A 13,710-nucleotide genomic window follows, 5' to 3' on the forward strand; every position below is an offset into this window, starting at 1 on the left:
AGTGGTGTGTTGCACAGGCTCCCAGTGGGGTGTGGATAGTGACCTGTGCTTGCATACAGGATTCTTGGTGGCTGCAGCCGCAGTGTTAGCATTTCATGCCCATCTCTGGGGTCTGAGCTGATAGCCATGGCTCACGCCTGTCTCTGGAGCTTGTTTAGACGGTGCTCTGCCTTCTGTGGGCAGACAGGGAAGGAATCCCCTCTCCTTGTGTACCCTGAAACAATGGTCTCTTGCCCCTTAGGCAGGTCTATACTTTTTTCCACACTCCCTCCTGGCTAGCTGTAGCACACTGGCCCACTTCAGGCTGTGTTCACGCAGCCAACCCCAGTCCTCTCCCTGGGATCTGACCTCCGAAGCCGGAGCCTCAGCTCCCAGACCCCACCCACCCTGGCGGGTGAGCAGACAAGCCTCTCAGGCTGGTGAGTGCTGGTCAGCACTGATCCTCTGTGTGGGAATCTCTCCACTTTGCCCTCTACACCCCTGTTTCTGCACTGTCTTATATGGCTCTGAAGCTTTCCTCATGCCCACCTCCCATCTCCACCAGTGAAGGGGCTTCCTAGTGTGTGGAAACTTTTCCTTCTTCACAGCTCCCTCCCAGAAGTACAGGTCTCGTCCCTGTTGTTTTGTCTCTGTTTTTTCTTTTTTCTTTTGCCCTACCCAGGTACGTGGGGATTTTCTTGCCTTTTGGGAAGTCTGAGGTCTTCTGCCAGCATTCAGTAGGTGTTCTGTAGGAGTGGTTCCACATGTAGATGTATTTTTGATGTATTTGTGCAGAGGAAGGTACTCTCCATGTCTTACTTCTCTGCCATCTTGAAGGTCTTCTCTCGGCAGAATTTCCAGGTTCAAGGTATTCTGTTTCATTAGAATTTTTCCATATATCTCCATCTCAATTTTCAGAGTCTTTCTTTTTCTAATCAATGCCCAAACTTTAGCGTAAGAGATTCTGAAATTGTGAATTCAATTTGCATTGCAGTTCAGCCACAGGATTAGGTGGTGTGTTTGTTTTTCAGGAATCTTGGCCCTGTGGCTACAGGATACAAGTGTTTCTTTTAGGGCAGATGTAGAAGCTTCCAGATCCAGACCTTGAGCAGGAATTTAAAGCTTTGTACTCACAATTTTCTTTCTCTTAAGTTCTCTGGTGCACTTAGAAGTACACAACCAACTCCATTATTTGCCTTCCTTAAAATGTTCTAGGACAGCAACCACTTGGTCACCCAAAACCTTGCTTCGATTGATTGTAGATATCTGTGGGTGTTAACTGAGGTGATCTTCTTTCTCTACGCTCCATAAACTACTTGTGTGCCCTTTTTCATGGGCAATGTTAATTCCTTTAATTCCAGTCGTATCAAAGAACCAATCCCAGACTCTTCTGTTACTCTGGGATAAATTTTGGTCCAAATATGGAAGCAGAACTACTATTGGTATTATGAAATAAGAGATTTATTATGGAATTAAACTTTATCCAGTTTCATGAGAAACTGCTCTAAAAAGATCAGAAAAATCACTAACCAGCTGTCTTGGAGTTGGGGCTTTCAGGAAGCTAAGCACATCTGACTGCTGGGGTAGAAATGGGAAGAGGGCTGGTGTTAGAAATCTATAAAAGTTTTTTGCTCTTCATGACTACCGCTTCTGTAACCTCACAGTGAAGCATCTGAGACTGGGTTGGAATCACTGTAGGTAAGCAGGACCAGCAGTTAAGGAGAGCTGGATGCAGAAATAAGGAGAGCAAGAACAAATGGGAACCTGTCCATTTGTTTGGTGCATTTGTCCCCTTGCCACCTCTGACCAAGGATGACCTTCAGAGTGGAACAGCTGTTGCTTCATTTCTACCTTGCATTTCATGCCAATTTCTCAAACTCTAACCCCAACCTAGAACCATACAAACAAAGTAAGTCTGGGAAAACTAGCTCCAATTTAGCCTTGATGACATTGTACAAAAACAGTAGATAACTACAAACTTTCTGTCTCCCTCCCTCTTCCTCCTCTTCCTCCTGCTTCTTTCTTTTCTTTCTCTATCCCTTTCTTCCTTGTTCTATCTTTCTTTCTGTTTTTTTTTTGTTTGTTTGTTTTTTGTTTTTTCCATGCTACATGATTTCTGGGATCTTAATTCCCCAACCAGGGATTGAACCTGGGCCCATGGCAGTGAAAGCACTGAGTCCTAACCACTGGACCACCAGGGAACTCTCTCTTCATTCCTTCCTCCCTCCTTCCCTCCCTCCCTCCCTCCCTCCCTCCCTTCCTTCCTTCCTTCCTTCCTCTCTTTCTTTCTTCCTTTCTTTCTTTCACTAGGTAGACCACCAGTGTAACATTTCACATTGGGGGCTAGAAGGCATCCTTGTTTTGTTCCCCATCTCAAAGGGAAAGATTCAATCAAATATTTCACTATTAATCTGGTATGTGTTGTAGGTTTTTTTGTAGCTACCCATTTTCAGATTAAGGAAGTTCCCTTATGCTCTTCATTGCTAAGAAATTTGAAAGACAAACTGATTCAAATTCCAATTTTACATTCTTGAAATAAATCAGCTTGGTCATAATATTTTATAATTTTTATTAGTTGTTTAATATGCTTTTGTTTGAGACACAATTCACATACCATAAAATTACCCTTTTAAAGTATACAGTTCAATGATTTTTGGTATATTCATACTTGTGTAACCAGCACCACTAATTTTAGAACACTTTTATTACTCCATTCTTAATATTTTTTAGAGATTAGACTGTAATTTTCTTTCTTGTAATGTTTTTATCTGATTTTAGTATCAAATTTATGATAGTCTCATAAAGCCAGCTGGTAGTATTCCATATATCTGTTTCCCTGTAAGTTTTAGGTGAGATTGGCATTAATTCTTTTTTAGATATTTGAAATAATTCATCAATAAAGCCTTGTGGCCTGGAATTTACTTTGTTAGATGGTCTTTTTCTCCCAACAATTTTTTCACACTGTGTATACTTTTTATTGAAGTTTAACATATATTAAAGTGCACAATCTTATTAATTCAGTTCATTGAATTTTTACAAAGTGAACGCACCCATGTAAATAGCACTCAGATAAGACATAGAACATTAACAGCACCTCAAACTCCCCATCTTGCCCTTTCTCAGTTATTATCTTCCCAAAGTAACTATTATTCTGCCCTCTATCACCAAAGATTAGCTCTGCCTCTTCTTAAATTTTATATTAAAGGAACAAAAAGATGTGTATTCCTGTGTCCAGCTTCTGCTCAGTGTTATACTTAGGAGACTCATCCATGTTGTTGCATGTAGGATTAATTGGATCTTTTCTATTGCTATATTGTATTTAATTAATTTGTAAATTCAGCTGTTTAAATATCAGCAGTATTTCTTACAGGTACATATGTAAATCTATATAAGTTTGAGAATCTTTATATATATGCAAATCTATACATATTTATATACATGCAAACCTATATAAATTGTTTATATTTCTATAAGTGGAATTGCTGGGTATAAATATATTCAGTTTTAGTAGATACTGCCAAAAGATTTTATAAAATGGTTGTACAAATTTACACTTCCACCAGAAGCATATGAAAGGTCCAGCTGCTCCACATCCTTTGAAACTTGTTATTTATCAATTGTTTAAATATTAGCTATTCTGGTGGCTCACTGTGGTTTTTAATTTGCATTTTCCTAATGACTGATGCTGAGTACCTTTGCATACACTTATGAATGCCTGTTTAAAACTTTTCCCCAATGTTTACCTGTTTGTGTATCTCTTTATTGTTCTGTAGAAGTTCTTTACATATTCTCAGATTTTCCAATAAATGTAACACAAAAATTTTCTTCCAGGCTATAACTTGTCTTTCTGCTTTCTTAATGATGTCCTTGGTAATAGAAATACATTTTAATAATGTCTAATTATGAGTCTTTTCCTTTCTAGTTACTGCTTTCTCTGTTCTACTTAAAAAAAATCTTTGCCTATCATTTTATTTTTCTTGTTTAAGTCTGTGATTCATCTCAGATTTATTTTTTGTATGGTGTGGAGTATGGTCAAAGTATTCATTTTTTGTGTTTTTTTTCCCTGTTGGATAGACAATTAATCTAATAACATTTATTTAAAAGGACCATTCCTTATATACCACAATGCCCATGAGTCAGGTGATGTGATATGTGAATCTCATTCCAGAGAGGTTCTCTTCCTTTGGTTTATTTACTACACTGTTTTCATTTCTATAGAATTATATTAAGACTGATATCTGGTGGCTCATATCCTCTAACCATTTACTTTCAAGATTTACATGATAATTCTTGGCCCTTTGCATTTCCATATAAAATTTAGAATCAGCTTGTCAGTTTACACACACACACACACACACACACACAAAATCCTTCTTGAATTTGTATTGGGTTTCTATTGACTCAGTAGATCAATTTGTGGACCATTAACATATTTACATTTTTGAGTTTTAAATTCATGAACATGATATATCCCTCCATTTTTGAAGTCTTCTTTAATTTCTCTTAATATATTCCAGTTTACATTATAGAAGTCTTGAACATCATTTATTAGATTTATTCCTAGATATCTTTTTCAAAATTTTATTTTCTAATTGTTTATTTCTTAAACATGCAATCATTTGACCTTGAATCCAGCAATTTTGCTAAATTTTCTTTTAAATTCAATAGTTTATCTGCCTATTCTTTTTGATATGCTGCATAAACAATCATGTCATTTGTGAATAATTATCATATTTTTAAATTCTTTCCTTTCCTGTTTATTTTATTTATTTCTTTTATTTTATTGTATTGGCTAGAAACTCCAGTACAATGTCGAATGGAAGAGATAATATTGGTTTTACATAGTCATTATAAAGCATGATATTTCCTGTAAATATATGGCAGATATCCTTTATCAGATTAAGGAAATTCCTTTTGCTATCTAATTTGCTGAAAGACTTATCATGAATGTGTGTTCTAATTTATCACTCTGCATCTATTGAGATAGTCATATCTGTTTCTCCTTTACTTTGTTGATGTTTTGTATTACATTGATTGATCTTTGGAAAGCTAACCAGCTTTGAACTACTAGAATAAATCCATCTTGGTCATGATGTGTTATATATGATTATCTTGTGTGTGGTGTATGTGTTTGTATGTGTGTGATTGCTAATATTTTTTTATTCAAGTATTGTACGATTGGTTTAATATTTTTAAATTAGTCAATGAAATTCCTATTTTGACCATTATACCATCCTCTGTAAGTACTGCTGTGTTCAGTTTCTTAATATTTTGTTTAGAAAATTTGCATTTATGTTCTCAAGAGATGTTGAACTCTAATTTATTTATTTCTTTTAATGCCCTTGTCAGGTTTGGGCATCAAGATTATGCTAGTCTTATAAAATGTTTTGGAAAGTATTCATTCTTTTCTATTCTCTGGAATTATTTATGTAACATTAATATTATTTTTCTTTATATCTTTGCAATAATTCAGCAGTAAAGCAATCTGGATGTGAGTTTTTGTTGTTAGGTTTTTAATTACTGATTTAATTTCTTCAATAGCTCTAAATTTTTAAAATATTTTTAATATCTTATTTAATAAGTTTTAGTATGTTGTGCTTTTTAAGGAATGTATTTCATTTACATTTGCTAAGTTATTGGTATAATGTTGTTCATTATATCCTCTTATTATATTTTAACGTGTATGGGGTCTGTACTGATATCTCTATTTTAATTCTTGATAATGGTAACATTTTAAAATTTCTTTCTCTTGATTACTTTTACTAGGCATTTAAAATTTTTTCTAAGATTTTTTTGAAAAACAACTTTTAACTTAATCTTCTGTAGTGTATAACTAGTTTCTATTTTATTGATTTCTGATTTATTATTTCCTTTCTGATACTTTCTTTGAGCTTAATTTGGTGTTCTCTGTTCATTAATTCTTGATATGGAAGCTTAGATAATTTTGTTTTGGCTTTTATTTTTTTCTAAGAGATATATTTAAACCTGTAAATTTTTCTCCAAAAGTGCTGTATTTGCTTCCCACAATCTTCATATTTTCATTATCATGATACAGAAAAATTGTCTAATTTTCCTTTTGATATCTTCTTCTATCCATAGTTTATTTTAAAGTGTGTTACTTAATTTTCAAACACTTGGAGATTTTTTAGTTATCATTCTTTTGTTTTAATCCTTTGAAACTTTTTGAAACATGTTTTATAGCCCAGAATATGGACAGTTTTGGTAAAATGTTACATATGCCTTTGAAAAGAAGGTGTAGTGTTTTATGTCATTTTCTATAAATTTCTCTTAGGAAAGTATGATTTACTGTGTTTTTTTTCCTCCACTTGTTCTCTCAGTTATTGATGGGAATTTGTAAAATACCTGTGTTACTTTCCTAGGGCTGCCATAACAAATTACCACAAATTTAGTAGCTTTAAACGATAGAAATTTATTCTCTCTTAGTTCAGAGGTCAGCAGTCCAAAATCAAGGTGTCAGCAAGGCTGGTTCCTTTTCCTGGGAGAAAGAATCTGTCCTATGCCTCTCTCCTACCCCTGGTGGCTGCTGCAATCCTTGGCATTCCTTGGCTTATAGATGCATCACTCCAATATCTGCCGCCATTGCACATTGCCTTCTCCTCTGTGTGTGTGTCCCCTTGCCTTCTGTCTCTTACAAACACTGTGGTCTTTAGATTGAAGATATACTCTGTTAATCCAAGATGATCTCATCTCAAGATCCTTAACTTAATTATACCTTCAAAGACTCTTTTGCCAAATAAGTTCACATTCACAGGTACCATGAGTTAGGACATGGAATATCTTTTTAGGGAATCACCATTTAAACTGCTACCATCACCAAATATGACTGGATTTGTCTATCTCTCCTATCAGCTATAGGGATTTTTCTTTATGTAATTTAAAAGCTATGTTATTACATACATGAAAATTTTGAATTATTATATTTTCCTGCTTAATTGACTCTTTTATCATAATGAAGTGTCCCTCTTTACCTTTCATAATATTTCTTGCCTTAAAATCTATTTTGTATGATTTCAATATAGATACACCAGCCTTCTTTTTTTGTTTCCTGTTTTTGTATTACATATGTTTCAAATCTTTTACTTTCATCCATTCTTTGTTCTATATTTAAAATTTACCTGGGAATTCCCTGGCAGTCCAGTGGTTAGGACTCTGTGCTTTCACTGCTGAGAGACTGGGTTCAATCCCTGGTCAGGGAACTAAAATTCCACAAGCCGCCCAGCACATCCAAAAAATAAATAAAAATAAAATAAAATAAAATAAAATAGATCTCTTGTAAACATCATATACTCAGATTTTATTGTTTCATTCAGTCTGAAAATCTTTGCTTTTAATTAGAATGTTTAGGACATTTCAGATTAATATAGTTACTGATATAGTTAGGTTTAAACTAGCTATAGTTATAGGTTAGTTAGTTATAGGTTTCTCACATTTTAAAATTAATCAAGTATTTTTATTATTCTATTTTTTTCTCCTCAAGAACATTTTAGCTGTACTTTATTTTCTTATTAATGCTATCTTAGAGACTCCAATGTTGATCCTTGATTTATTATAATCTAATTAATTATAACCTATTATAATTATATAATCTAATTTATTATAAATAATGCTTTTTACCACTTCCCAAACAATGCAAGAACCATAGCAGTTTAACTCCATTGATGCTCTCCTGCCATTTTCTACTGTTTTTTTTACATATATTATATATCTCACAAGACAGTATAGTTGCTGCTTTTATAAAAGTGGTATTTATTTATATTTATCTACACATTAACTCTTTCTGTTACACTTCCTCCATATTGCAGTTCTATCAGTTCTATGTGACACTATTTTCCTTCAGCCTAAAGAATTCTTTCTAAGCATTTTTGTATTGCAGGTCTTCTGGCAATAAATGCTTTAAACATCTTTCTACGTATGGTTCCTCTGTTACTCTTTTGTCTATTTACGATCCTTTTGTCAATCTGTGTTGTGTCCTGGATATTTTTTTCTGTCCTAGTTTCCAGTTCATTGATTTTTCTTCAACTGTGTCTAAACTGCAACTAATCTTATCCAAATTCTTAATTTCAGTATCAAATGCCCCCTCCTGGTTCAACTAACCTTCCCAGGGGGGAAAGTAGCCCAAATGCTTGGTTCTCACCTGGATTTTAACCTTCTGTGAAACCAGTTTGTTAGCACTCTGATGCATTCTGTATGTTTTATATTTTACCCAGCATTTTTTCTCTGCGGGTGAGATGGGTGGAGTGATGTTTGATTTGAATTATTGAGATTACCATTACCAGAAGCAGAAGCTTCCTAAAGAATTTTCATTTTTAATTTTAAGTGTTTTGGAATTTTGGATGATGTTACTTAGTTCCAGTTATATAGTGTTAGAACAACACAATTTTTTCTAACTATGTACTAGTCTTACTTCTAATTTTTAAGTGTATTTAGCTTTTTTTTGGTGGACTACTATATGATCACTTTTACATGGGTATAATATTATGATATCAAACTTAGGCTTGATAAAATGGGTTGCTAAGTTCTCTCCTTTACCTCTTGGAAACACCTGAAATTACATTTAGAAGTATATATTACTTGAAACTATGATAGAATTATAGGTGAAATTTTTTCTTCTATTTTTACAAGTTTCTTGGTCTATTCTAGCTTTCTATATCTGGTTTAATGAATATTAGTAATTTATATTTCCATTTATATCATTTAGCTTTCCAAAATGTTTAACATCCAGTAGTCTACAGTTTCATAAATATTCTCATGTTTACCCAGATATACTCAAATTCTACTTAGTTATGTCCACCTAAATTACAACTTCATAAAAACTTATCTCTATTAGCAAAGATTAAAAGCAAATAATGAAGGTAAAAATAGTTACAATTTAGTGACTCATTTGATTTCTCTCACTAGTTATTTTAATTCACTGCTTTCCCTTTTCCCAGGCATTCCTTGTAGGCCACCCCCAGCCATCGCCAATGGAGATTTCATTAGCACCGACAGAGAATACTTTCAATACGGAACAGTGGTGACCTATCGCTGCAATCTTGGAGAGAGAAGGCAGAAGCTGTTTGACCTCGTGGGTGAGCCGTCAATATATTGCACCAGTGAAGACAATCAAGTTGGCATCTGGAGTGGCCCTCCGCCTCAGTGCATTGCACCTAATGAATGCACGCCTCCAGTCATTGAAAATGGAATAAGGATGTCTGAGAACAAAAGCTTATTTTCTTTACGTGAAAGCGTGAGGTTTAGGTGTCAGCCCGGCTTTGCCATGAAAGGACCCTCCACTGTTGAATGCCAGGCCCAAAACAAGTGGGGGCCGGAGTTGCCCAGCTGCTCCAGGGGTGAGTCTGACTGAGGCTTTGAAGGGGCCTACAAATGACGTGAGTTGTAGGAGGATAGGGAGGTTAGTGTCGGTTCTGCGGGGAGGATGTGTGGTGAGCAGTGTGGATGGGTAAATTTTCTTGGGAGGAAACATTAAATAAAGCAGGTGTGTGTGTATGTGTGTGTGAATGTGTATGTGTTCAAACTCAGAAGCAAAGATAAATCTGGGTAAAGAATGTAAAATTTCCTTGGGATGACACTAGTGACATCATCTTTCAGTTCTTTCTTTTTTTCAGTTAAAATAATCTTTTTAAAAAAAATTTATTAATTACTCTTGAGTGTTTTAACTGCGAATATGTAATGACTGATTCTTCTTGTTAGGCACCGCTGTATAATCTATGGATTCACTTAATTTTCTTTTTATTAAATTTATTTATTTATTTATTTGTTTATTTTTTGGCTGCATTGGGTCTTCGTTGCTGCACGCAGTCTTTCTCTAGTTGCAGTGAGCAGAGGCTACTCTTTGTTGCGGTGCGCGGACTTCTCATTGCGGTGGCTTCTCTTGTGGAGCACGGGCTCTAGGCACACGGACTTCACTAGTTGTGGCACGCGGGTTCAGTAGTAGTGGCTCGCGGGCTGTAGATCGCAGGCTCAGTAGTTGTGGCGCATGGGCTTAGTTGCTCCGCGGCATGTGGGATCTTCGTGGACCAGGGCTCGAACCTGTGTCCCCTGCATTGGCAGGCAGATTCTTAACCACTGTGCCACCAGGGAAGCCCCACTTAATTCTTAAAACAAAGACATGAGGTAGTTACTATTCTTTCCATGTTTTACAGAGAAAGTGAGTCTTAGAGAGATTAGATAACTGTGCAAGATTAAATAGATACTAACTCTGTGAAGACAAGAACCCAAGCCTACCTGACTCCAGAGCCAGGGAAATTGAAAGCTACTCTAGAAATTGCAAGGAGTGAGGGATTTAGTGCAGGTAAGAGAATATAAAGGTGTTAAAAGGGCAGGAAGAGCAAAAGGAGGAAGGCAGTGTTCCCAGAGCTCAGGGGGCTGCCATTCCTCCTGGACTAGAGCACAGGCACCTGCACTCACTGAGCATGTATTTCCTCCAGCTGCTCACGCTGCAGAAGCTGCTGCTGCTGCCAGAACGTAGCTGAGGTTGCTGGAGCCTTCAGTCACTGGCATTGATAGAATTAATGTTGCTGCTGCTAAGGAAGAGCCATCAGTTGCCACTTCCTGAGCCTCCTTTACAAGAAGAATGACTTCTATCATCTTCCTACCTTTTAATTTAGTATATATGCCTCCAATTGTCAGAGCTTAACCAGGACCCAGCTGGCAAGGAAGATTAGCAGTTGTACTTTCAGGCTTCTGGCCCCAGCAGTCAAAGGAGAATGCAGAAGTGTAAGGCTGGGAGTCAACAGAGATTTAACCAGCACAGCACTTGAATGATCCCATCACAGTGCACTTATTAATCAAGGCAAACAGGGGGGTGATGAGCCCTGAAACTGGGTGCTACAGCATCAGAGTATTTACAGAGTCCTTAAGGGGGTCATTTATTCTAGTCCAATGCCCCATTCTATACTTGAGAAAGCTAAAGTCCAGAGAGAGAAACTGACCTGATCTAAGCCAAAATGAAATGACTTTTCATGTTACTACAGTTTTATATAATTTAGGAGATTCCAGTGCATTCTGATTCTAAATTCAAACCAAGTGTATAAAGAGACAGAGGCTCAGTTACAACATATGGTATGGAATATGCACTCTCATTGTGAGGGCTGTAGGTTTTTTAGAAGATTTCATTCAATGGTTGCCCATCTTCTCATTGGAATGAAGTGAATGGTTAAGCAGGACCTGGCCCTGTAGAGTGCAGAAAGGAGACTTACCTTCTCCACCAACCCGTGTCAGGTGGCGTGACCACTGGAGAGGAGCTGGAAAGAGATGAGAAGAGATGTATGAATCTTGTTTGTCACAGCAGAGTGTGATAGGTGATTGGGAAATCTGTTGGGTGAGATTTGGGCTCAAGCTTTCCTTATGCCAGAAAGGCGGATTTAAATTGGTGGTGCCAATAAAAATAAAAATATAAAATAAAAAATCCATCAATAGGGGCTTCCCTGGTGGCGCAGTGGTTGAGAGTCGGCCTGCTGATGCAGGGGATGCGGGTTCGGGCCCCGGTCCAGTAAGATCCCACATGCCGCAGAGCGGCTGGGCCCGTGAGCCATGGCCGCTGAGCCTGCGCATCCGGAGCCTGTGCTCCGCAACAGGAGAGGCCACAACAGTGAGAGGCCCGCGTACCGCAAAAAAAAAAAAAAAAAAAAATCCATCAATCTAACAACTGTGTACTAAGTGAACAATAAAAGGAAGAATTGTGTAGGGGAACCGTTTGTTGTGTCATCTTGGGTGTGTAGTTTAGATGGAAAACCATGAACTGTAGATGTCTCAGTTCTAGTTACTGTCCTGCAGTCTATCAGTTCTATGACTTTTCACAAGACTCTCTCTCTCTCTCTCTCTGTCTCTGTTCAATTATGCCATCAATAAAACGAGAGGGTGTTAGTCTACCAGATTTTTAAAAACAAATACATTTATGCTGTTGATTGTCTTAGGCAGTTTACCACTGAGGAAAAGTTATTTTCACACAATTAACAGCACTTTGGTTCTCTTTCCCTAGTATGTCAGCCACCTCCAAAAGTCCCGCATGGTAAACACACCCCAAGCCACAGGAACAACTTTTCTTCTGGGCAGGAAGTGTTCTACAGCTGTGAGCCTGGCTATGATCTCAGAGGGGCTGCTTCTCTGCATTGTACGCCCCAGGGAGACTGGAGCCCGTCAGCCCCCAAATGTGCAGGTGCCTATACTGTCATCTTGTATGTGGATCAGTCTCTTTGTCCCTCACAGGAACATCTCACTCCTGTGTGTGTGTGTTTTTTCCTAGTGAAATCATGTGCTGACTTCCTGGACCAGTTACCTAATGGACATGTACTCTTTCCACTTAATTTTCAGCTTGGAGCAAAAGTATCCTTCGTTTGTGATGAGGGGTGAGTGTGAGTTTGCCTGGCCTACCGAGCACTGAAACTGAGGTCAATTCAGAAAGGCAAGGTTTAGTGTGATTTTTAAAATAGGAAATACTCAGGGATGTTAAATTTGGGGAGTGTATATGGGAAGTTAAGAGTAAGGAACAGGTGTAACTAATAACATAACATATGAAGGAAAAACTGACACGTATATTAGCTGGCATGCTTAAACACAAATACAACTACTGTTTAAGAGTATACATAGGTGACACATTAAGTGAAAAAATCATATTTTCCAAGCATAAAAGAAAAAGAGTAATTTGGAGAGTTCCAGAAAAAGTTTGATATGTGACAAAAATCTTATTAAAAATAAGATCATTTAAGAATTATTTCAGAAAAATTTTTAACCATCCAAAGTGAATTTTGTAATAAGAGAGAAAGTATAAGAATAAGCATTTTTCATCCAGTCATATATCACCTGGTTGATAACAGGCCAAGGGCTCTGAAATGGTATTATGGTGGCTGATATTAAAGTTTTAAGTAAGGTCATTCACTTGACCTTACACAGCATGTACATCTCTACATGGGAAGTATCAAGCATGGGCAACAAAGTACCTGATCTCAAAATGTTCCAAAGAATCCTTGACAGGCACCAAATAACATTTAGGAGAATTTTGTACAAGAGTCATTTCCAATCTCCTTTCGTTTTCCCCCCAGAACATTCACGCTTACTCTTCCGTAGCCCAGCGTGCTGTTGTGAGCCTTCTGCATAACCACCACAAATATAGAGACAAAAGAACAATCTTTGTTCTCTTTCCAGCTATTCTCTGCTTGTCCAGTGCAAACTGGGAGCTGTTTTACTAGCTGTTCCAGTGTCATCACTTGGAGGATGTTTTATTCCAATAATGACTAAGTAGATTTATCAGCTTTACCGTGGGATGCACAGTGAGAGACTGATTTCTCTGAGCCTAGGTCCAGGATCACGGCGATGGCAGCTATGCTACAACTGCCTTCTTCAACTTAGGCTGGGACTATGTTATGTGACCACGTGACTGTGCTTTGCTGTTCTCCCTCACTGGAAGCTGTGACTTTTCCAGGTTGATGTGGCCTCTGAACCTCTGCCACCTGCTGGTTTCAGATCCTCAAAATGCTGAGATTTTTGCAAATGGAATGGCATTTTGGCTTAAGCAGCTCACATATTCACTACCATTTTCTTCCTTAGATTCCAGTTAAAAGGCAATTCTGCTAGTTACTGTGTCTTGGTTGGAATGGAAAGCCTTTGGAACAGCAGCATTCCTGTGTGTGAACGTGAGTAGAAGGGATAACACTTCAGGCCAATCTCTCCCTTTAATCTATTTGGTAATTTGACCCATGGCCTCCCCAGCCG

At 37.3% G+C, this 13,710-nt stretch overlaps 1 protein-coding gene across 1 annotated transcript in view; it reads left to right on the forward strand.

Annotated features, from left to right (window-relative positions):
* The window catches only part of CR1 (complement C3b/C4b receptor 1 (Knops blood group)), a gene marked incomplete at both ends in the record, with an annotated part of 113,398 nt that overhangs the window by 19,954 nt on the left and 79,734 nt on the right, over positions 1-13,710 (forward strand). The window contains 4 exons of the mRNA XM_079905199.1: positions 8,931-9,329; positions 11,981-12,157; positions 12,245-12,347; positions 13,546-13,631. Coding sequence (XP_079761325.1) covers positions 8,931-9,329; positions 11,981-12,157; positions 12,245-12,347; positions 13,546-13,631 — 765 coding nt within the window. The remainder of the gene's footprint in view (positions 1-8,930; positions 9,330-11,980; positions 12,158-12,244; positions 12,348-13,545; positions 13,632-13,710) is intronic.

The sequence above is a fragment of the Stenella coeruleoalba genome (genome assembly GCF_951394435.1).
Source record: "Stenella coeruleoalba genome assembly, chromosome: 1".
Lineage (NCBI taxonomy): Eukaryota > Metazoa > Chordata > Mammalia > Artiodactyla > Delphinidae > Stenella > Stenella coeruleoalba.